Raw genomic sequence first — 25,623 nt, 5'->3', positions numbered from 1 at the left:
ATTTATACATTTGGCAGACACTTTTATCCGAAGACACTTGTTTTATCAGTACGTGTTTAACATGGGAATCGAACAAACATGTTGATAAAATGTATAACTTGCAATACATTGTAAGTCATTGCAAAAAAATGATTTCCAAGAAAAAAAATCTTAGTATTTTTGTCTTGTTTTCAGTAAAAATGTCTAAAAATTCTTAAATTAAGATGCTTTTTCTTGATGAGCAAAACAACCCAAGAAAATAAGTCTAGTTTTTAGACCAAAAATATCAAATTTAAGTGATTTTGTGCATAAAACAAGCAAAAAAATCTGCCAATGGGGTAAGCAAATTTTTCTTGAATTTTTCTTTAATTTAGTGTTTAAGAAAAATGTTAAAGATTTTTTGCTTACCCCATTGGCAGATTTTTTGCATGTTTTATGCACGAAATCACTTAAATTTGATAGTTTTTACCAATTTTCCTGCCTCGTTTTGCTCATCAAGAAAAAGCATCTTAATTTAAGAATTTTTTGATATTTTTACTGAAAACAAGACAAAAACACTAAGAATTAAAAAATAATAATAATTTTTTGCAGTGTGCCGAATCCATAAATGTAAAATTAAAAGATAAACAAAAGTAAAAGTATGAATTTCACATTTTGTGTAGTTTTGGTACATTTTCATGTGAATCTCATGTAAATTCCCACGTAGAAACCCATTGGATCACACATGACATATTCTCCACGTGTGATCCCATGGGTTTTCACATGGGAATTTACATGAATATGTACCATATGTTTCACACATGCGTTTTTTCCCATGTGAAATTCAGGTGGCTTTTTGGTATTCATACATAAATACATCTTTTAACTTCATATAAGCAACTAACAAGTTAATTTTAAAGTTTATTTATAGAGACGGCCCCCGAAACAGCTCATAATCTGGAAGTGGTTCATGAATCGAGCTGATCCAAGCAGCTTCATCTTCGGGTTGTGTCGCACACATGCGTTAATGCTAAAAACACCCACATACGCACACGCACACACACAAATGTGCATTCATCATTACTTAGGTGCACAAGCCCTATACGGTCCTTCCTCAGACAGACGTCATAACACCTACAGCATCTCTTAGTGTGAGGGAGACGGATCACCGTGGTGACCCAGATGTGTGGGCGGAGCTTGAATGGGGGCGTAAACAAACCCAGCCAGTGCATTACTGTGGTTTGCAGCAAAGACTATATTATAGACTAATGGGGACACTTGTTTAGCATAAAATAAGTAAGATACATTGAGGATCAAAGGTTTAGACATTTTGATAAAGATAAAACATATCAGCTCTCCTTAAAAAAACATAAAGGCTTCTTAAACTGTATTTTGGCTTGACAGCATGGGATTTCCCATGAGGCGTCTCCTACGCGTTTGGGGTTAACCATAAGCGTGTGTTTCCTGATCTCTGTTAAACGCAGTCTGCATGTGAAATGTTCGCTTGGTGTGTTCGTGTGGGTGAGGTGAGTTGAGTTCAGATATACTCAACATAGTTTAAAATTCACTTATGCTGTCTGGTGCATTCAAATGCAAGGGTTATCCAAATTATGAGAGAGATACTTATGTATAAAAAGTGCTCTGTAATGGACTAGTCATCTATCCAGGGTGTACACTACATTGTACACTACACTAAATTGCCTCTTGGCCTCTCGGATAGGCACCGGCCACCATCGACTCTGCAGAGGACAAACGGGTTCAACAAATAGGTGGATCATATGTATAAGAACTGGTGTGCAATTTTAGTTTCAGACTACATGATTCGTTTCTTTCAGTACAATTCATTAAAAGTAATAGAGATGTATCTTTTTTTGATGTCCACAAGGTGGCAAAACAACCAAAGGTATGAAAAAGCTAAAGACGAGGACGTCAAAAGAGACTTCCTGTTTTAATTATGCATATTTTAATATAATATTTATATGCTTATATGCACTGTTTAATGTAAAATACATATTTTGCCGGAAAATAGAAACAAGACAAGACATTTGTAATACAAGTATATACGTTAGAGATTAATTTGAAAGTAAATGATAAATTAAATGTTTTGTGCCCTTCATGGCCCCCCAAAGAAAATGTATTACATAAAACATGCAAAACATAACATTTGAATTAAAGGAGTAGTCCACTTTAAAGATGGGGTCCATTGACTTTTTATAGTATGAAAAAATCCTATGGTAAGTCAATGGGCCCCATCTATAGAGTGGACTACTCCTTTAAATAAAACTTAGAAAATATACAGTGTAGTGCTGTTGGTTAGTAGCCTTATTTTTCTGGGGTTTATTAAGACAGAATTCATAATAAATGAATGTATTTTATAAAATGTCATAAAACTGGGGCCCCCCGGCACCATCTCTGGCCCCCAGTTTGAGAGCCACTGACATCTCACTGAGCCATGCACAGTGTTTTGATTGGGCATTGCGATGTTAATACCGGGCGAGGCAAGCATGCAGTAAAACTCAGAAGGTCTTAACCCATTGGTCGTGTTTAACACACTGTAAACTGCAAGTATGCCTGCAATTTTAACGTTAAAATGACAACAATGGTTAATGTGATTGTCTAACATGTACATTATTATACACTCAAAAACGACGGTAAAATATAAACAAACACAACCATTCTCACATGTAAAGATAAGATACTATATACAATAGTAAGGGTGAGCGGGGCATAAACTAAAGCGGGTTAATTGTAACACGGCTACTTTACATAATTATACAGGAACAAAGAGGGTTTTGGAGGCACAAAGGTACATTTCTTCATCTTAAGTCACCAAATCCAACCTTATACTATTTTAATGACTGTCCAGGGTTCCCACGGGTCCTTGAAATTCTTGAAAGTTTGTGAATCTGGGGGGGAACTGTTCGCTTTAAATGCTTATATCTTCTGTATGTGAATGTTGATTCAAAATGCTTTTTTGCATAGTTGTGTTTGACACATGAAAACGTCTCGGGTTACGTATATAACTGTTGTTCCCTGAGAAGGGAACGAGACCCTGCGTCTCCCTTGCCATACTTCCTGCGTCCCTGTAACGCCGTCTTTGGCAATATTTCAGATAGCGATATACTTCCTGGCTCCCGCGTCACCCTGTCTTTGTCGTTAAGCCTCACCATTGGTTGAATTTGATATACACATTTAGACGCACTTACCCCTGGAGGCGTCCCCAAAGTGTCACCGCAGTGACGCAGCGCGAGTTCCCTGGAAAGGGAACTGTAACAATATATCTTAAAAGGTAACACAATGTAACCTTGCTCTCACTTGAAATGTGTCCCCACATTTAGTCCTTGAATTTGAGGGTATTGGACTTGGAAAGTCCTTGAAAGGTACTTGAATTTGAAGTTAATTAAGGTGTGGGAACCCTGACTGTCTTGTTACCTAAAACATAACACCATTTTGAAAATGTCAGCAACTCTTGGTAACTGATAGCTGGGATTGAAAACATTTTTACACAGTGGGGTTAGTTGTCACACGGTGTTACAACTAAGCCTGCAGTATACAATGATTATGAAATGAAAACAATGTAAATACTATTCATCAAAATGATAACTGTTTATACAATATCATGGGAAAAATTATGATAATTGCCCTTTCAAAAAAAATCTATTCATATGCATTGATGCATAATAAAACAATGGTTAGATGAAGGATCATGGATATATGAATATGTGGACAGAATTTTATTAAATTATTTTATTGAGTTTGTGCCCCACTCTCCCTTATTTATTATAGTAAACTGTAGCAGAATTTATCTACTTAGTACTGTAGTGTTTCTGAACTATAATTATGTGTATATATATATATATATATATATATATATATATATATATATAAAATATATAATATATATATATATATATATATATATATATATATATACAATAGTATTATTACTGTATTATATAACTATATAATAATAATAATAATAATGTATTATAATATAGTTATAATTAATGTATAATTATTATTAATTATACATTTATAATTTATTTATTTATAAGCACATTGGCTATTTTAAAATGGCATACTACCGTACTACTTTTATTATTGATGTAGTGTATAGTATACTGAACACAGCTCTCGAATTTTCCGTATTCATACAATAGCGACATGGGCCGTTTCTCAATCCGAAGGATGCAGCCTCCGGAGGTCGCATATGCGGGCAGCATACGTCATCAAGGCTGGTTTATTTCATTTAACTGAGCAAGTAAGAAGCATATTACAACAATTTACGATAAACTAAGAATAATAGTCAAGGCTGAACTACTCCATCATTCTACTGTTTAAAATGTACCTTTCCATACATACTTTCAAAACAATGCTTAGTGTGCAGTACGCCAGTAATCTTCCGTTACGAACACAGCCAGCCGCTCTCCCTGTGAAGGGAAGTGATGTACGCCATAACAATGATTGACTTGCGGATCATCCAATCAGCGCTGAGAACAACGTCGCGGGGGCCAATAGAACACGAGTGCCGCTTCAGTGGGCGTGTTTTATTCTGTTACGTACCGAATCGAAGCAACGAGGGAAGAAACCGGCACGACTCTGTCATATAGAGGATTTACGGACGTTATAAAAACCACAATACCGTTACTTTAACCGAAAATATCGCACTTTATTAAGCCTGTTGCGCTTGAAATGTTACAGTTTAGGTTCTCGGGGGCGTTAAAGGAGTTTTGTAAACCGAATCTGAGGCGCATATTGAATAATAGTAAGACAGATAATAAAACAAAAGTCGCGTCTCGCTCCATTAGCGCCGCCGCCGGTGCGCTACCGCTGTCCTGGAGGCGCGTCGCCGCCGCTGGAGGAAGATGCTGCGCGTCTTCGTTTAGACGCGCACTGTGTACAGAGACGGACGCAGCCGGCCAAGCCCAGAAAAATGCGCTCGGCCCTGAAGCCGTGGAGAAGTGAGTAATGAAACCAGTTCCATACAGAAATCATCGCCTTGTTTTATAAATTAAATGATCAGATGCCTCCATTCATTCATTATGGGCCTAATATTACCAGCAACTCATTTCACTATGACATAAAAAATGCAAATGTATGTCTGTATGTAAATAAAGCAAAGATTGTGAAGATGCAAAAAGAGATGCACCTTGTTCCAAGGATTGGGGTGGGTCAAATTCCCAGGAGCCTTGATCCTCTGTGGTTTCATCTGCAAATGGGATCTTTCTCCTGTTTTTATTTAAAATGGCTTTTTTCATGGTTTATATATAGTAAGGATGGACATTGGAGGGTTTTGGCCGATCCTCCTAAATGTCTATGTGTATAAAAATGTCTATATTAAATTCTCAGTGTTGTTCTGTAGTTAGTTATTTACCATTGGGTAAGTTATACTGGTTGATCGGAAATAGTAATTAGTCATAATTGTAGGTAATAAATTAAATAGTAGGTTTTCCTACAGCTCAGTTCGTAGAGCATCGCATTACAAATGCTGATGAAAGACGTCACGTGCATTTTAGTCATAGGCATGTTAGTTTTTGTGCTACCAGGTTACCTACTTCCTGTTTCTAAAACGGAAGCCTGGGGTTTTCTTGAAAACACGAGGGCCTGGGAAATATTTCAAAACATATTCCTCTGAATTTCTGGATTTTTTGAAAAAATAATCACACATACATTTATTTGTTATGCGATGAATGTGTCTTTGTCCTTGGAGAGACAGATTTGGCGCCTCTCTCTCTCTCTCTCTCTCTCTCTCTGTCTTTTTCTCACAATGACTTTTGAAGGTCATGGTCAGGTGATTGTAACATCCCATCACCGTGATTTTTCATCTCCATCTCTCATATTCTGTTCCCAAACCCTTTTGCTACCCAATAAAATACATTGAGACTGCAATTAAATATAGCTTTTGCATCTGTAGTGCGCTTTAAAATAATGCTGCCTACGTAGGCAGCTCGCTAGATTTTGAAACGGAGCCACTTACATGTATTTGTAGAGGCCTGCACAAGTCGGTTGTCAACGGCAACCTTGCATCCAGACCGATGCTGGGCTATTTCTATGGAGCACCCTTCACCCCCTTTCTTTTTAAACACAGGCGATTGGTCCATTGATCGAACATCGACGGGTCAATTGTAACACTGACTGATGTGAACCTGATACCCTTTTAATCTTTCTCTCTCTCTTTCTCTAAATCAGTCTCTCTTGCATTGTGTCAGCAATAATGCTCGTTGGCACTGTTGTTCTTCACAGTCTAATTCGTGATGTCAGGTCTCAGAGGCAGATGTGAACATTCCTGGGGCGTTCGGTGTCCTACAGTCCGACTTATTCACACACCAAACAAAGCTTTGTAAAAGCCAGACTGCATAGTTTTGATACTTTGATATAGCAGCAAGTATCACTATTACTGTCACTCATACTTCTGTTTAGTGAGCTGAACAAACCTTTAGTGTTAATCTGCAACGTAACACATCCGCTACAAACACAAATGAAACCTGAAAGCGTGCAGCTCGGCAAGAAGATTTGCTGTCTGGTGGATAAAACAAACAAGGCAAGGCAAACGTCCCATAGATTTGCATCAAAGGAGGGGCTAGGATATTATGTTGATACTTGGTTGGGCTAGTTTGACTTTAAAAGTGGACATGTAACATCTACCACCCATAAAGCCCTAGCAACCACATAGAAATGCTCTAGATATGAGAATGCATAGTTGATTTTCAAATGAGCCCATTGCAGAGTAGCTGACAGGCCAGGTTTATCCGTCATGACGCTACCAGCTGACATATGGATGCGGGTGTGAGTCAAAGCTGGCACCGGCGAGCTGAAATCCTGCCAAGCTATGCCGGCTTTGAATCTGCAGTGAAAAATCAAACACTGAATGGAAATTCAAATTTTGTGTCAGCTGTGATATTGAAGCATGTTTTTGTTGCTTTGTGTTTTTTTTTCTGTTCAGCCTGAATTGGACGATTAGATTAGAAACATGTCACTTGATATTTGTTTCTGTATGTTTTGTCCCTACTTAATTTATTTTAGAAAAGTTTTAAATGTACTAAATTATGCAAATAAACTTTTAAGGCCCTGTTCACACCAAGGATCATAACTATAAAGTTAAGTGCTGCAAAACGATTAATTGCGACTAATCGTTTGCAGAATAAAAGTTGTGTTTACATCGTGTGTGTGTGTACTGTGTATAATAATTATGTATATATATAAATACACACCCATGCATGTATAATTTTAAGAAAAAATCTATTTAAATATTAAGTATTTATAATTAAAAATATAAAAATGTATATGCACATGTACTGTAAATATTTCTTAAAAATATACTTGCATGTGTGTGTATTTATATATACATAATTATAATACACAGTACACACACATATATGATGTAAACAAACACTTTTATTCTGCAAAGGATTAGTCGCGATTAATCATTAGGGGTGTCACGATTCTCCAAATCCTCGATTCTAAGGGCTCGATTCGATTCTCGATTTTTAAATAATTTTTTTTGAAAGACAAAAAATTATATGCCTTTATTACTATTATTATTATTATTGTTATATTTTTACATTAACATGCACATTGCGTGCTTTTCCTCGCATGGGGGTTTGTGGGCTTTACTTTACGCAAGAGAGCTTGTAGAGAGAGGATTCCTTCTTGCACGCACATGGACTTAATGCGCGCGCGTCTTGGACTCCTCCTAGCATCTGAAAAAAAACGGTGCGTCATAAGCAGCTGCGCTTCTCTCTGTCTCACGTGCACGTGCTCTCGCATCTGTCCAAAGTCTAAACATAAACTAAAGTAGTAATCCTTACGTATTTGTTCAGTTTTATGCGTTTCATGCGAGCTGAGGCAAACTATCCATTTAAAAAAAAAAATATAACCCGCTGCATCTTGGCGGCTCTGTCGCGCACGTGCAGAGAGCTGCGCTCTGTCCGAAGTCAAATCACTAGGTAGTAATCCTGTTTATGATATGCATTTCAAGGAGTTGTAGCAATACATCCCTTGTGTTTAAATTATAAATCGCATTCCGCTGGACCGATGTTTTTAAAGGCACCTCTGAGAGGTTTTTTTTCCCCGCTTGGCAAGCCGACCGGACATGACATGGGGGTGTGGCAGCATCGACGATCCCATTTTTTAATTCGAAGTTCAAGGTTGTGACTTAATTTCGAACGATTTCGATTTAAAATCCAAATTGTGACACCCTTATTAATCATTTTGCGCCCTAAAAAAAGTTTTCAAAACCGTTCTCAATTTACGTAAAATAACCGCACATCGGGACGCAAATGAAAACAATACAGAGAAATTATATTGTTCGGGTAGTTTTTAAGGCAAACATTTCTAGCTTTTTTATTTATCAGCTCACGTGGCCTCAAGGGATATTAAAGTGTCCATTAAATACACACTTAAATCTAGCCGGAAGTAGTGGGTCATCTGAGTACTTTCAGCCTACAGTTTTACGAATATTATCAATTTGGACATACTACTAGGGCTGCATAACCATTAATTGCAACTAATCGTTTGCAGAATAAAAGTTTTTGTTACATCATAATATATAAATATGAATTCTTATTATATGCATACATTTTTTTTCTTAAAATTATGTATGCATGTGTGTGTATATATACATAGATAATTATTTCACACACATATATGTAAACAAAAACTTATTCTGCAAACGATTAGTCGCGATTAATCGTTATGCAGCCCTAATACTCGCCTCGTATTAAGATATTTGCCTACTATAAAGTATGGAAGTTTCGGACGATTTTTTATTTTGAGGCGTAGCGATAGTTAATGGGTATATTTAGCATTGGCAGGTCAGGTGTTTTTTATACTTCTGGCCCAAATATTGTTCCTAAAAGGCAAAGTGTGTGTGTGTGTGTGTTTCTGCGGGATTGTCAGCTATTTGCCGTGTGTTTGACTGATTCTCATTGATGCAAAAGGAAATAATGAAGCCTTTGTATACTGTTCCAGGTGAACTTCCAGGTGAACACACAGACATGTTACTTGATGTTGCATTTCTATAAAACCATTTGTAATGAGAGTCGAAACCAAATCCAAGTTAGCATGATTTGTTTAATCCATATGAGACTTTATTATTATTATATAATGCGTGTGTTTTTGTGCACATGTAGTGATATCGGTGTGTTTGGTGTAGCATATGTGCATTAGCAGGATTCAGTAACTTGCTATGAAGTAAAGGCTTAAATTCAGTATGGGGGACGCGACCGCTCTTGCTAGCGTACGTGTCCTAGTTTGTTGTGCCAGGTTGGACTCTCACGGTACACCACAGGTATTTCTTCTGGAAAAATGAAAGGTGTGTTTTAGACTTCCCAGCATTTGGTTGGTTTTGGCAGTGTAATTAAAACTTACTCTTACTTGTATGTGATATTTTGATTTTCACATAAAAAATGTGGAATACATCTATCTGGGCTTGTTGTTAACTTATCAACATTTATTTAAGTTAAGCAAAGTCATTGGTTTCCCAGGTTGTTCTGGTCATACATGCTTATGCATTTTTGTGTCATTTTTTAAATGTATATATCATTCATTTCTTTTTATTTTCTCTCCCATTCGGTTGATCTGCTTGGCTTGCATTTGTTGTGTAAGTATCTGATTTTATTTCTTTGGTCATTCAAGTTTCTATCAACGTGCACATTTTATTTCTCTTCACATTGTTTCTAACTCCTGCAAAACTTTTCCGCACCAACAAACATTCATTCTGTGGTCTAGATCCACATTTATCCTCCATTGAATTTAACCAACGAGTAATTTGAATGAAAATGTACCTATATGCCCTTAAATCAACTTCATGACTTTAAAGCAATACTCCAGCCAAATATCAAAAGTACATGATGTACTCACCCTCAAGCAATCCGAGATACACATGTCCTTCATCTTTCAGACAAACACATTTGGAGTTTTTTAGTAAATGTCCTTGCTTTTCCAAGCTTAAAGCAACGCTATGTAGTTTTTTTACCTTTAAATAATGTCTCTAAAATTATTGCAGTGATAGAACAACTTTTAACTGGACAAATTGTACTGTTGCTACAACCTGAGGACTGGTTACAAACCTGTATACATTTCTTTGTTCTGGTGCTGAACACAAAGAACGATGTTACAGATCAGAAGACCCACTGACTTCCATAGTATTGTTTTTTTTTTTACTACTATGGATGTGAATGGGGCTTCTGATCAGTTTGGTTACAAACATTCTTCAAAATATTGTGTTTATCAGAACAAAGAAATATATACAGGTTTGTAACAACATGAGAGTGAAGAGCTTTTCATTTTTGGGTGAACTATCCCTTTTAATGCGGGGGGTGCATGATCTCTGAAAGCCAATGTTGACATTTGAAATCACCTAAACAAACACACCCCTACCCCAATAGAATCTGGACCTCCTTTTGATAGACCCACCCCACACATACACAACCCAGGCAAAGATGACGGTTAGACACAAACATTACTGCTGATTGGCTACAAGTTTTGGTACTCAGACCGACTCCCTTTTCCAAAGTGTTTTTCAAAAATCATGCACCCCACCTTTAATAATACAAATTTGAGTAATTTGTTTTTTTTTATCTTTGCTACAATCTCACCGACTTTGTATATCTCTTCATTTCGCAGAAGAAGGAAGGCAGGCATTTTGCCCAGCCTGGAAGATCTCCTGTTTTACACCATTGCAGAGGGACAGGAGAAAATTCCAGCACACAAATTTACCACGGTAAAACCACACAAACACCAATACACAAAAATGTCATTCGGAGTATTGTATCTTATGTGTACTCCTGTAATTTGACGAAGATTAAGCAGATATTTTACAACCATTATCTTCTTGAAAAACCAAAAGACCAAAAATATTAATGACTCATCTTGCACTCATCTAATAAAATCCAATAAAATGCTCTAGAATGAGAATGTCCCATTTCTTAATAAGATCCAGCCAGTGATTTAAAATACATTAACAAATACGTAAAAAATATTGAATTTCTGATTGTATAAATTATGTAAATGTACTGTCTCATGTGTTTCAGGCATTAAAAGCCACTGGTCTGCGTACCGGAGACCCTCGTCTTAAGGAGTGCATGGAGATGTTAAAGGTCACGCTAAAAACCACGTCAGACGGCGCTCTGGATAGACAACTTTTTAAAAAGTAAACATATAAGTTTAATTAAACCCAATGTCCAAGTGTAATCAAAGCTTACAATAAAATGTTTTATTAGAATTATACATTATATGTTTGTTATTGGACGAATACAAATATATTGGCTGTAGTTATTCCAGTACATTTAAAGTGTTTCATTACTTTCCTATCAAAATTTGAAGTTCTTTTTAAAAGTCTTTAGCCAATACCTTCACTATCAGTAGTTTCTTATTATGCATGATAAACCGCAGTTTTGTCCTTGACTGAGTTTTAGTAAGTCAGACATGTGGTGCAAAGCAAGGACAAAATAAAAAAAAAGTTCACACTGCATATTAATTATTCAGAGCTTTCCTTAAGCTTTAAGTGTCGAATTTTATCTGACCTACTTTTTCCTCACAGGTGTGTGCAAAGCAACATCGTTCTGCTGACTCAGGCATTCCGCAAGAAGTTCGTCATTCCCGACTTTCAGTCGTTCACCTCCCACATCGATCAAATTTACGAGAGCGCTAAATCATTATCAGGTGGCCAGGTGAGTGCTCGCATACCAATGTCTGAACGACAAACACAAGTGTTTTTTAATTTAATAATAAAAAATGCGTTTTGAATTGTTAACGCTTTTAGTTTACGAATCACGTTTTGATTTTGTGATACTGTTTTTGTGTTATTTAGGTGGCGGACTACATTCCTCAGCTAGCAAAATTTAGCCCAAATCTTTGGGCTGTTTCTCTTTGCACTGTAGACGGCCAACGGTAAATTTTCAGTCTATAATAAAATACGTACACTTGTTTTTCGCATTAATTAATCGCATACAAAATAAAAGTTTTTTGCATAATATATATTTTGTGTGTAATTAATATGTATTTTTAAATCAAACCCATGAATACATTTCAGATATTTTTATTTATATAAAAAAATTACATTTATATAATATAGAATATATAAAAAATACATAAATACATACAAGTATATAAATATATAAATACTATATATATTTTATATATATATATATATATATATATATATATATATATATATATATATATATATATATATATATATATATATATAAAAGATTAATCGCGATTAATCACATACAAAAAAGTGAGTTTTTGCATAATATATATATATATATATATATATATATATATATATATATATATATATATATATATATATATATATATATATATATATATATATATAAATTATGCAAAAACTCACTTTTTTGTATGTGATTAATCGCGATTAATCTTTTCGTTAATATTCACTATTTAGTTTTTTTCATGTTTGCTTTAATTTTCTGCTATTCACAGATACACCGCTGGTGATACGAAAGTCCCGTTTTGTCTGCAGTCATGCGTGAAACCTTTAAAATATGCCATCGCGGTTCACGACCACGGCACTGAATATGTACACCGATTTATAGGGAAAGAGCCCAGCGGTCTTCGTTTCAACAAACTTTTCCTTGATGAAGATGGTAAGGCGATCTTTAAATCACTTTTTGGTGATGAATGTATATATAATGTTTGTTTTTGTTGAGGCTACTTACACTTTAAACTTATTCGTTGACTTTTTTTTTTTACTTTTTTTTCAGATAAACCTCACAATCCCATGGTAAACGCTGGCGCCATTGTGTGTACCTCCCTTCTCAAGGTAATTTGCAATTTTATCTTCACAACCTTCTACTGTTTTGATAAATAAAAACACAAAACATCAAAATGTGTAAAGTTCAACATAATTTACATTTTTTCTTATTTGATCACCTAAAATGTGTAGCTTTGCTGATATTTTTACTTTTTTAGATGATGCTTGTGGAAATCAGAGAGACCAAATGGAATTAATCTGATTACATTCGCTCTCATCTGAGATTAAGATTATGAATAATCATGCTTTAAGGATTATAGTGAAGAGAGAGAGAACAGGAAGAGGAAGTGGGGATGAGAGGAAAAATAACAGAGAGATGGAGATAGAGATACCATTATAGGGAAATGCAATAGAAGATTATCACAAAAGACAAAGAAACACAATTAAGAGAGAAATCTTTTAAAATGTCTCCGAAATTAAGTTATCAGGCTTATTCTGCAGTTTATAGTCGAAATAATTTTGTCCCGATCAAGACTTAAAGTGGCAGAATTAAATTTAATCGTTTTCAACTGATCCGTTATTACTAAAAAGGCAGGTCTGTATAAGTAACCAATATAAAATAAAATAAAAAAGACATGAATTGTGTTGTACATCTGAATTAAATTTAAATAAAGACATAATTTAATAAAATTAATTGTGTTGAACACCTGAATTAAATTTAACTAAATTCCTCATTTGCAAGTCGCTTGGATGATTTATAAAAAAATTTAAATACGTTATTTATGAAGTAAATATTAAAATGTATACAAACACACACACATAGATGTACGCAAATAAGAGCCTGACCGATAAAGGATTTTGAAGGCCGATACCGATACAAATGTTTGCTGCTTTTAAAATCCGATATTCCGATATATCGGCCGATTTTATTTTTTCAGAAACGCGCAACAAAACATGAACAGATATCCTTAACATTAGTTATTTGTAGTTATTTATGAGTTTTAACTAAAATAATATGATAATGCATTTTAAAAAGAAACTTGTTTCTTTTATTGTCATAACAGAACAGAGGAACATCAAAATATATTAAAGTTCTCATAAATAAAATTTATAAAAATACAAACTTAAGATATGAAACGTAAACACAAAAACAACAACAACCAAATCAAAGTTACCAGTTTTTAAAGACTTGGTTCATAAATATAACTTTGAATAAGACTGGAGACAAATTCTGTTAAGTTTTGATAAATAACAACAACAGCAAAATATAAATTGCTGATCACTTGACTCAGGCAGTGGCTAGACGCCTAAATCTGGACCCTACCAGCAGCTACTGGTTCGGAGCACTCTGTCAAAAACACCAATTGTGAGGAAATCTAATGAAGGCTGTTTCGTCCGTTTTGTTTTTTATTAAATATTCATTTATCGGCCATTATGAATACCGATAGTTTGGAAAATGCCGATATATCGGTCGGGCTCTAACGCAAATGACTTCTACTGGAGTCTGATATTGTATTACAGCATTTGAAGGGTAATGTAAATGTTATGGGACTTATGCTGCGTACACACCAAAAGCAAATTCAATTATTAGCGCAAGTAGATTACATGCAAAGACATGAATAGACGTAATTTCGCACAGACGAATCCGTGCTATTCGCCTCAGATGCGTTGAAAATATTAAATTCAAGCGGAAAATTGTCATGACACAAAGTTAAATCCCACGAGTAATCTATAGCGATTAACTATTTACACACAGTCTATGTTTTATGGATAATGAGTAGTGTAGTATTTTGAGAGCTAGCAAAATAGGATATTGTGGTTGTGTTTAGAAGCATCATGATGTCATATATTTGCTAAAACTTACAATAAAATCACTTTCTACGATATGATACACAAACATGCATAATCAGGTCTTTGTTACGAGATAATTATAATTTTTTTATTTACATATATGACAACATTTTATCAAATACTGTAGCTTGCATGAAATGTCACTCAGGCCTGTCGGGGTGGTAATGTGTGATGTATGTGTGAAGGATTTGTGTGGTTTTTATTGTTGTTGCGTATTTTACAGCATTAGGAACTGTGGGAAATTTTGACCCTCCAACAGGTCAATGACGTTGGTAATTTCCCTTTCATTTATTTTTCCATATTGAACAAATTTCCAACTAAAGCTAATGCTAGGCTACATTAGCATAAGACTGACAAATTCACTGCTTTACTGTCTGACTTGATAACTGACAGAAATTCAAGCGTACCGTAATTCTGCCTTATGCCTGTGGGAACAACGATAAAGGTTTACTTTTTTCTTTTTTAAATTAATTTTAATTTTGAATTTGTAAAAGTTTTCATTTTTGGATTTAACAAAACAGTCATTTCAATAAACATTTCTTCAATGTGGAAAATATGTTTGTTTGTTTTTTTACTTTAGAGCCCCTCATGTAAATGAATTTAAACATTAGACTTACCACAAATGGTAAAACAAACTAGCAGAAGACACGGTTTTCATCAGATTTCCCTCCCCTTTAACATTTAGCATTTTCATAGCAATAATATTTCTTCATACATGATCACATTTACTTGTTGATTTATGATGTTACAAAAATCACATTACTAGATTATATTAAATTTGATCTCACTTCATTTAAAATCACCTGCCTCTTATTTTGTAGCGTAACATAGTATAACTTCGTAGCGCTCCCAGCGTAATTGTCAACTTATTTTATAGCATTTCTGTGTCTAACATGTTTAAGTGTAAAATATGCGGTAGTAATATTTTTCTTTTAATTTTATGGCTGGTGTAAATATCTTTGGTAAAGCGTTTCGCATTCATACCGTTTTATTTTTGACTTTTAGCAAGGTGTAAGCAACGCTGAGAAATTCGACTATGTAAGTACATTTTTAATAATTCCTCTTTATGTGTACCTAAATAGTTTTTACAGTTTCATAATGATGCCGTTTTATAGGTGATGAACTTTATGAAGAAGTTGGCAGGAAATGAATATGTCGGTTTTAGCAATGCTACGTAAGTATTCTTTATTTATTTATACACTAAAATCAACATTTTTAACATCAGTGAAAAAGTTTTTTGTTTTTACGTTGTAAAAAGACGTGCCCTTAAAGGTGCAGTGTGTAAATTTTAGCGGCATCTAGTGGTGAGGTTGCGAATTGCAACCAACGGCGTAGTCCACTGCTCACCCCTTGCTTTTGAAACACATAAAGAAACTACGGTAGCTGCCACCTGACAAACATGTCATCGTCGGAGACAACTTAGTAAGAAAAATTGTCCGTTAAGGGCTTCTGTAGAAAAATGGTGGCATAAAATGGCGACTTCCGTGTAAGGGGACCCTCTTTGTATGTAGATAAAAAGGTCTCGTTCTAAGGTAATAAACACATAACGGTTCATTTTGAAAGGTCTTTGTACACCCCTTATTTTGCATTTATGTCAAGAGATCCTTCTAAAAATTACACACTGCACCTTTAAAATGAATTCTTGTGATTGGCAGGTTTCAGTCTGAGAGACTGTCGGGTGATAGAAATTTCGCCATTGGTTACTACCTGAAGGAAAAGAAGGTACGTGTACGAACTTTTTACATCAGTCATGCGGCATTAAAAATTCACAAAGGCATTCATTGAGTATGTTTTTTTTCCACATCTACAGTGTTTCCCAGAAGGTACAGATATGACCGCCATCTTGGATCTGTACTTCCAGGTCATTATAAATTTAATTATTATATTTAATTCGCACTATATAATATGCGTGGGGTTTGATTGTGTTATTTGGTCACTAAAATGGACAAAACTACGTATATGACGATTTTAATATAAAAAAATTGTAAGAAGTAAAAAAAGTTTTTTTTAAAACTAAATTCACACAAACTGACCGTGTTATTGGTTTGCGTGTGCAGTTGTGCTCTATCGAGGTGACTTGTGAAAGCGCCAGCGTCATGGCGGCGACCTTGGCTAACGGTGGCTTCTGTCCAATCACGGGCGAGCGTGTGTTGAACCCGGAGGCCGTGAGGGACACCCTGAGTCTCATGCACTCTTGCGGCATGTACGACTTCTCCGGACAGTTTGCTTTCCACGTGAGTTTTCACACGTGAAATTCCAACAATACTGCTACAAACAAACTCTTGCGTAGTTTATAACATGAACGTATTTGCAGGTTGGTCTTCCGGCCAAATCGGGTGTTTCTGGTGGCATCCTACTGGTGGTGCCAAATGTAATGGGTGTCATGTGTTGGTCTCCTCCTCTTGATAAACTGGGCAACAGCGTGCGTGGCATCCAGTTCTGCACGGTACTAAATCGAAATAATTTTTATAGCCATGACGTAGATTTTTTCTCTTTCCTTTTAACCTAATGCTTCGCTTTTTTGCAGGATTTGGTCCAGCTTTTTAATTTTCACAACTATGATAATTTACGCCACTTCGCCAAAAAACTGGATCCGCGCAGAGAGGGAGGAGAACAGCGGGTGAGTGACACATGCAGCTGATGCAACTACAATACGGGTGGACGATATACTAAGGTGCATCTTATTCAAAGCCCCGCCTCTTTTGTTTAATTAGAACATTCGCTTTTAACACATCTGCTGCTGTCAAACATGGAAAGAAGAACGAAAAATTTTCATCATTCATTCATTTTTGATACGAACTACACATGTAGCTATTGTATATCGTCCACCCTTTGAGGCAACTAAAGTGAAATATTGTCCTACACAAATGTATCGCAAGCGTGTGTGTGTTTAAGAACGTGTATGTGTATGTGGTGACCAAACCAAATCATGCTGATCGTTCTACGATCTTGGCCCTGTCCCAAATGGCGCACTTCATGTGGACTTTCGGTCTCGTGGTTAGTCTACGAGTCCGTAGGGTGTCCCATCTGTCATGTTTATGCTCCGAAGTGTGCTCATCAGCGCCCCCTTTGCACCCTTAATGTGGTCTTTACCGCGCACTTTACCAACCAATCAGATGGAAGGAGTTCACACTAATGCGCAACTTCTCTTCCTATTTCTGCCGTGACGCTCGAGTCTGTCCCAAAAGACGACTCCGATGCGCCCTCGTGGACTCGCGTCAAGGGTCCCTAAGGTCATGATGTCATCAAAGTGTAAACTCTGAGGAAGCACATAAGTCCGAAGTGTGCCATTTGGGACAGAGCCTTTCTTTCCTGCTCTAAACAAGCCTACTTTTTCTTGCTCTCCCCCTGCTGGAGGACCAGGGTACTGCGTCGCTATCTGCTTCTAAACACAACTGCTTTGATTTACAACGCTACAGATTTTAGTGGTAAATTTTACTTTTAAAAACTAACCGCTTGCACCGTTTCTGTACCTCTCTGCCATCTATACTAATCCAAGCAGGAAATCATGTGCTAAAATAATCTAATCTGATCATCTGTCCATATCCGTATTGGTTGAACCAGCAGCAACAGCAGCAGAACCTCGGACCCATGGATTATGCAAGCCTTCAGAAAGAGCTAGCGCTCGATGACAAAGTGTGGAAAAAGATTTGCCCATCCGAAACGGACGAAGACAGTTCCACCACGTTAGTCTATAGGATGGAGACCGTAGCAGAACGAAACTAGAAGAGACGACGGCCCCTTCCTGCACACTTTTCTGGTTTTGTCATCCAGCCAGTTATTGCATTCATTTAACATAAGGTCCAATCCCGTTTCTCTGTCTTGCCCCCTACCCCTAACTTTTGCACGTTCACGTGAGAATAAGGGCAATCCCAATTGGGGTAAGGGGTAAGACAGAGAAATGGGGTTGGGCCTCAGTCTCTATGTCTGGATTTACAGAGGAAAGCCGCTGTTGTTACTGTCTATTGCTGCTACAGTCATGATATGCTGTTATTTGTACCGGTCAAAAAGTTTTATGGTTGTTTTTTGTTTTCTGAAAGCAGTGTTGGTTTTGAAGGTAATATTTGTAGTTGTTTTTATTTGTTTAACTATTTCTTTCATATCCGAGTTTAATGTGAAGACATCAAGCGTGTAATGATGAGTTTTGAAGAATGTAAACACTGAATGTAAACTACGCGTGTTTTGGACAACGGCAGACACAAAACGCAAAAAAAAAAATCAAAAAAGAAAAAAGAGGTTTGTTGCATACTGTCACAAATTAATAAATTACAGTCACTGCATTATTATTACTGCTCAACGGTTTTGAAATATGAAAACTACATTCCTAGACCTTTCCAACAATATATAGTTTCTAGTTATAGATTTACATTCACAAAAAAATATTGAAATAAACTTGGGTGTCCCATTTAGGGGACAGTGCCAGTTAACAGGGTTTTAAGGCATCTGGTACTGACATATTTTACCATACATCAGTGCTAGTGTTTTGTCTCAAGATGCACACCAGTGATGTTTTTTGTAAAGTATTTTTGTTAAAACTACTGGATTAATCTAAACCCTGTCCGGGAAACCACCCCTGTATGTTTTTGTGGCATTCGACCTTAAGTGCACAAATTGTTTTTTTCAAAAGGTTTCGAAAATTGTATTTAAATTGTTTCTAAAAAGGGGTTCACACATGTGACTATTTAACACAATTTAGTCTATAAAGGTTAAAATGTTTAATTTAATTAGTACAATTTGAAGGTGGGGTGCATGATTTTTGAAAAACACTTTGGAAAAGGGAGTTGGGTCGAGTACCAAAACACACTTGTAGCCAATCAGCAGTAAGGGGCGTGTCTACCACCTGACATCGTTGCCTGGGTTGCGTATGTATGAGGTGGGTCTATCAAAAGAAGGTCCAGATTCTATTGGGGTAGGGGTGTGTTTCTTTAGGCGACTCAGCATTGGCTTTCAGAGATCATGCACCCCGCCTTTAACAGCCAGAATGTTAATTTTTGTTTTGAATACATTTTTATTATTTATTTTGGTAACGCTTTACAATAAGGTTGTATGTGTTAACGTTAGTCAATGCATTAGCTAACATTAACAAACAGTGAAGTTAGCTCATGCATTTACTAATGTAAACAAATAAGTACACTGCAAAAAAAATCTTAGTATTTTTGTCTTGTTTTCAGTAAAAATATCCAAAAAATTCTTAAATTAAAATGCTTTTTCTTGATGAGCAAAACGACCCAAGAAAATAAGTCTAGTTTTTAGACCAAAAATATCAAATTTAAGTGATTTTGTGCATAAAACAAGCAAAAAAATCTGTCAATGGGGTAAGCAAAATTTTCTTGAATTTGGTGTCTAAAGTCGCAATGAAATTGAAATGAAAAACTATATATGTATTTTTCATAGTGTGGTATTATTAACAAATGACTTATCTGTGAGCTTCATTATTTTTTAAAAATTCGTGTGTGCTCATAATCTTTAATCAAAAATGCAAATCTCCTCCCCTCCTCAAAACGATCTCTCTTCACTTCCGGTCAAAAGTATGGCAGGTGGGCGGGGTCCGGGAGAAGATCGCAGTGATTAGCAATTAGCAACACGACCCAACTTCAAACGATCCAATCAGATCTCGATGGACAAATTCAAATCCAGCCCTGCCTTATTTCATCTCAAAAGCCGTTTCATTCGGATATACGTCACCACGGGGAAAATAAGGCAATCGCTACTTCCGTTTCATGGCGACTTTAAGAAAAATGTTCAAGATTTTTTGCTTACCCCATTTTTTCTTATTTTATGCACAAAATCACTTAAATTTGATATTTTTGGTCTAAAAAAATTGACTTATTTTCTTGGGTTGTTTTGCAAGAAAAAGCATCTTAATTTAAGAATTTTTTGGTATTTTTATTGAAAACAAGACAAAAATACTAAGTAAAATCTTTCTTGAAAGTCATTTTTTGCAGTGTAAGCATTACTTTTTGTTAACCACATACAGGAGGAGTTTGACACTTTCAATCAAAAGCATGCACAATTTAGGTTAAACATAAACAGTCTGCCTTGAAACCAAACAATAGATAAACTGCAGTAACTAGAGCAGAACTGGTCAACTTTGATTAGATAACTTGTGAAAGGGGAAACGTGTTATGACTTGTGGTTTTACAATGGAAATTTGTCTTGCGTCTATCTGTGTTGCTATTTTCAATCTTTCGGTGTCGCTCAGCCAGTTTACTGTAAAGAGCTGATGCCTGTATTGTGCTTGGTCACAAGAATTGCTTTTTAAAACCTCCGACACGTGAGGTATGTTTTGGCTAAGTGCCGATTTATCTGGTTTGGCATTTTTACAAGTGTCTTACAGAAAGGAAAATCATTTCGTTTGTTACACGATTTGTTTACAGAAACCGCCTTTAAGGAGCTTGTGTAAAATCTATAAAGTATTAATATTGACATTTGCAAAATGTTTATAAATGTGACCAATAAATATTATTAGTTTGTGCCAAAAATAATCCCTTCTCTAAATTTTTTCTTTTTTTATATTTTCATTTTTTTTCTCCTGCTTTGTTTTTATTTATTTTGTCCTCATGGTTTACTCTTTAATAAACAATCTGTATTGAAAAAGTATTTATCTAGCCTGTTTGGTTCTTGATTTTCGTTATTGTTAACAAACAACGTGTCACATTTCTTGGTATGAGTCGACTGACGTCATTTCACCGTGACGGGATCCCAATGGTTCAAATATCAATAATGTAGCATAAATGACTTTCCTGTTGTCTTTCAGGTCAAGTCGGTTATCAACTTGCTGTTTGCTGCCTACACAGGGGATGTATCTGCCTTGAGGAGGTATTGTAACACATTGAAAATACATTTTGAAACCTGATACGTATTTAAACATGATTATTTGCTTACGTGCGCTTTCTCCAGGTTTGCACTGTCGTCAATGGATATGGAGCAACGAGACTACGACTCCAGAACTGCTCTTCACGTAGCAGCCGCTGAAGGTAAGACTTCAAATGAAGCAGACTAATTTGGCAACAGTTTGTTTCCTGCCCCTGACCTATTTTTTACCGTTTTGTTTTTAGGTCACACTGAAGTTGTGCGTTTTCTCTTGGAGGCCTGTAAAGTAAATCCAGAGCCCAAAGACAGGTACCTATATTAAATTACCGGAGAGGTTTCGTGTCATTCTTTATATTACCGCATAATCATAAAAACTAATTTTCATAGTTGCATAGTTTTGATTTGAATGTTGTGTGATACAGTTTGGTTAAATTACTAATGCTACGTACACACCGAACGCGGGGCATCATGTTATGCTGCATTCACACCAGCCGCGGTAGAGGCATCAATCGTGAGTGATTTAAATGTCAACGTAAAGACGCGTTGACGTGTGTCTGGAGGTCTCGCGACGCAAATTCCGCCTCATTCGCGTGTCTACTTCACGCGAAAGCCGCATATTGAGCGCAAGTTGAAAAATTTGAACTACGTGCAAAAAACGGATCAGGAGCTTGCTCTTGTAGTGACGTGATTACAGGAAGCGAGCGGAGTCACAGAAGCCCCTCCCATGATGCAAATTTCTGCGTGAATGTCTTAATGACTAGAATTTTCGCAAATGATGAGAGTAAACAGTTCAAGCGTCAAACTACACAAATTTGACGCCTCAAACGCGGCTGGTGTGAACCCACGGTTATTCACTCTAGATTACTTGTGAGATTTCACTTCGTATCATGCAAATTTTTTGCTCGAGTTGAATATTTTCACAATTTTGAGGTAAATAGCATGTGTTTTTGCGGCAAATGCGCTGCTCATATCGCCTCATTCGCATTGCTCTTGTAGTGACGTGATTACATGAAGAGGTGATGCCTGTATGTGCTTTGACACCAAAAATTTTTTTTTAAACCTCTGACACGTGAGGTATGTTTTGGCTGAGTGCCGAAGAGTCTGATCACATCTTTGCATTGACTTTGTATGTAATCTACTCGCGCAAAACTTTGAACTCGCGTATGGTGTGAACCACAGTAAAGGAAGGAGTTGTGACCTATCTGTTGGGGGGAAACTGCAAAATGATAGTCTGTTTTTTTGTGTACGCGAACATACGCGCACGATCAAACGCACAGCATTGCAAAACTATCGTATATTTGACTTGTACGTGTACACAGACGTTCGACGCATGCGCATTGCGACAAAATGCATTGGATCTCCTGGGTTACATAGTACTATTCTCCTGTATGCGCATGCAAGACCTACCCATCCAATGTAGGCTGGGTTTTAAAAACGTGCGCACTCTTCTGATGACGAAAATTGTGTCATGCGCACTGTGCCCGAACCCTCGCATGCAGGTAAAAACTGGACCATACTTTGCCCTTAACCCCCTGCCCAGACCTAACCAATCCCCTTTGGATTGAAGTTCACGTCCCATTATGGACATCTGCAGCAATTAGCGCACGTGCTGTTTGTATTTTTATGCGGAGCTCATTTTGGAGCCCCAGGTTCGAATTCGTTGCTTGAAATTGCTTTTTGTGGGAAAATCGAGGTTGAAGCAACGAAATGTGCATTTTGAATGAACTAATATCTGAGTTTTGTTTCTGCACAGGTGGGGTAACACTCCAATGGATGAGGCCGTTCATTTCGGCCATCATGATGTGGTTACCATCCTTCAGGACTATCACACCACCTACAGCCCGAAGGACATCACAGCCGATGGAGAAAAAGAGACGGCTGAGAAGAATCTGGACGGGATGTTGTAGAGATGTTTAAAGTGGAGAAAACAGTTACAAAACAAACAAACAGTGTTTGGACCCTTTTATTCCTGTTTTGTGGGGTGTGTGTGTGTGTAACCTCTGTAGTTTTGGTTTACTGTACACGGGGGAATGTATGTAGAGTCTCATAAAAAGTCTGATTAGCCATAACTCCAACTGAAAGGGCAATACAAATCGAATATACTCAAATATACACTTTAATATGTAAAATGTAACTGTGCGAGATCACACCAGACGTGGAAGAGTCGGCAAGCGTGAGTAATTTACATGTTAAGTCAATGCAAAGATGCGAATAGGCATCTTGCGGCGTGAATGGCACAGCACGATTGGTGCGGGGTGCGCATAGTGCGTTACGCGCAAATTGAGCATTGCCGCGGAAAACACGCAAGTTGGAAAATCTGAACTTTGGGGGATATTGGCGCCACCTTAAGCAATCATGGGCTTGCTCTAGTAGTGACCTGATTACAGAAAACGAGTGGAGTCGCTGAAGCCCCACCCATGACGCGAATTTCCGCGTAAATGTCTCGAATGACTTATGCTACTTACACACCTAACGCGGGGCACCTAGATTACTTGCGGGATTTAACATCGTGTCATGCGAATTTTTCGCTCGAGTTGAATATTTTCAAAATAAAAACGCGTTTGAGGTGAATAGCGCATGTTTTTGCGGCAAACGTGGCGCCCATATCACATCATTCGCATTGCCCCACGCGAGGACGCGTCTGATCGCGTCTTTGCATTGACTTTGTATGTAATCTACTCGCGCAAATCGTTGAACTCGCGTCTGGTGTGAGCCCACAGTAAAAATTTCATGTGAGGCTTTCATTCGCAAATGGAGCGAGTAAACTTAAAACGTTCAAGCGCCCATATATTTTTGCCGCCTCTACTGCGTCTGGTGTGAATGCACGATAAGACTATTATATATGTATATATTAGTATGGTTTGAGAAGGTTTATGTTTCGTACAAACATAAAGATGTCAAATGGATATTTCATCAAAGATATCTAAGAATAGCAGCTTAAGAGCACTGACCAGCATTAGGTGAGATATGTAACAAATCTATTTACTTTTTTATTTATTATTTTACTCTAAACGTTGACCACAAAACCAGTCTTGAGTCGCACAGGTATTTGTAACAATAGCCAACAATACATTGCATGGGTCAAAATGATCGATTTTTATTTGATGCCAAAAATCCTTAGGATATTAAGTAAAGATCATGTTTCGTAAAGATATTTTGTACATTTCCTAATGTAAATATATCAAAACTTTATTTCTGTGAATGGTTGCAGTTGCTAAGGACTTCATTTGGACAACTTTATAGGCAATATATTTAGATTTTTGTTTTTGTACCCTCAGATTTATAAATAGTTGTATCTCGGCCAAATATTGAATATGTTTACATGCAATCTTACGGCATTCATGCTTAACTCTTTCCCCGCCATTGATGAGTTAACCTTAAGTTAACTCATCAATTAAGAGATAACGCTTCCCTGCCAATGACGAGAATTTCCGGCTTTCCGCAATACCGCTATTATCCACCAGGTGCACCACTTCTGCAACTTATACAACCCGGAAGTAATGCCTCACGTTAAAGAGAAAGAACTCTGTGTATGTTTTAAAGATCGCTCTGGATTTGATCTCTATCAAAAGTCCTTCAAAAAAATTGAATTATCTCAGCTTTTTGCTCAAAATTTGGTGTTTTGGAAGAAATCTACTCATATTTGAGAGGTACTAAAAAGACTAATGAGGGTAGGATTAACGTATTTTTTTTTAAGCAGAGGGTCTGTTCTTTCATCTGATATATTGTGTTTATATATTTTAAGAAGAAAATTTTCTGGAAGGCATTAAACTTTTGTGAAAATCATGAAAAATGCTGGCGCTGGCTGGCAACTTTTTAAAAAAACGCCCATAACAGCGGCACAGGTAGTTTTTTTCCTCATCACCTAGATTTCGCATTGCATGTAAACACCTTAACTGGCTTTCTCGCAGTTTTGTTCATGTGCGCAAGTTTCGCTTATTTCCGCGCATTTATCTTTCATACGCGGAAATAACCGCAAAGTAACGCACAAAAGTCTGCGCTTGGATGGTCAAGTAGTTGGCAGAGAAACTGCAAAAATGAAAGCTCATGTTACAACAGTATAGCTTATAGCATTTTTTTTTTAACAACCATATGTACTATAGGCGGTGACGTCAATACTTGCTAGAAATCTGACAAATCTCCAAATCCCACGTAAATGCAGTTTTCTGCATAGCCAGTTTATTGATTTTCATGTAAACGCATGATAGTTATCCGTTAATTCGGCACATGTAAACGCACCCTTTTGTCCTATCCTAACAAACCATACATCAATG

At 36.6% G+C, this 25,623-nt stretch overlaps 1 protein-coding gene across 6 annotated transcripts; it reads left to right on the top strand.

Moving 5' to 3' along the window:
* Positions 1-4,509: 4,509 nt before the first annotated feature.
* On the top strand, positions 4,510-25,188 carry glsa (glutaminase a). Of its 6 annotated transcripts, none has more exons than XM_065244614.1 (18): positions 4,510-4,919; positions 10,591-10,681; positions 10,992-11,110; positions 11,501-11,630; positions 11,771-11,850; positions 12,415-12,578; positions 12,696-12,754; positions 15,542-15,574; positions 15,652-15,710; positions 16,192-16,258; positions 16,347-16,397; positions 16,594-16,770; positions 16,851-16,982; positions 17,064-17,156; positions 21,294-21,355; positions 21,437-21,513; positions 21,595-21,658; positions 23,103-25,188. In XM_065244614.1, exons 1-18 carry the CDS (start codon positions 4,651-4,653, stop codon positions 23,254-23,256), a joined length of 1,881 nt encoding a protein of 626 aa, XP_065100686.1. In that variant the 5' UTR covers positions 4,510-4,650; the 3' UTR covers positions 23,257-25,188. The 6 variants fall into 6 exon arrangements, with proteins under 6 accessions (XP_065100686.1, XP_065100685.1, XP_065100684.1 ...); XM_065244613.1 differs by having other exon boundaries at positions 10,588-10,681; XM_065244612.1 differs by having other exon boundaries at positions 10,585-10,681.
* The last annotated feature ends 435 nt before the right edge of the window (positions 25,189-25,623 follow it).

This window comes from Paramisgurnus dabryanus, chromosome 24, assembly GCF_030506205.2.
Source record: "Paramisgurnus dabryanus chromosome 24, PD_genome_1.1, whole genome shotgun sequence".
Taxonomy (NCBI): Eukaryota; Metazoa; Chordata; class Actinopteri; order Cypriniformes; family Cobitidae; genus Paramisgurnus; species Paramisgurnus dabryanus.
Note: the sequence above shows the minus strand (reverse complement) of the source record. Positions and strands in the feature narration are given on the sequence as shown.

Excerpts from the sequence above, each read along its gene's own strand:
- glsa (XM_065244612.1), top strand. The coding sequence starts at position 4,651 with ATGTTACAGTTTAGGTTCTCGGGGGCGTTAAAGGAGTTTTGTAAACCG. Across the intron at positions 10,682-10,991 it reads CAGCACACAAATTTACCACG|GCATTAAAAGCCACTGGTCT; the intron begins GTAAAACCACAC and ends CATGTGTTTCAG. Across the intron at positions 11,631-11,770 it reads AATCATTATCAGGTGGCCAG|GTGGCGGACTACATTCCTCA; the intron begins GTGAGTGCTCGC and ends TGTGTTATTTAG.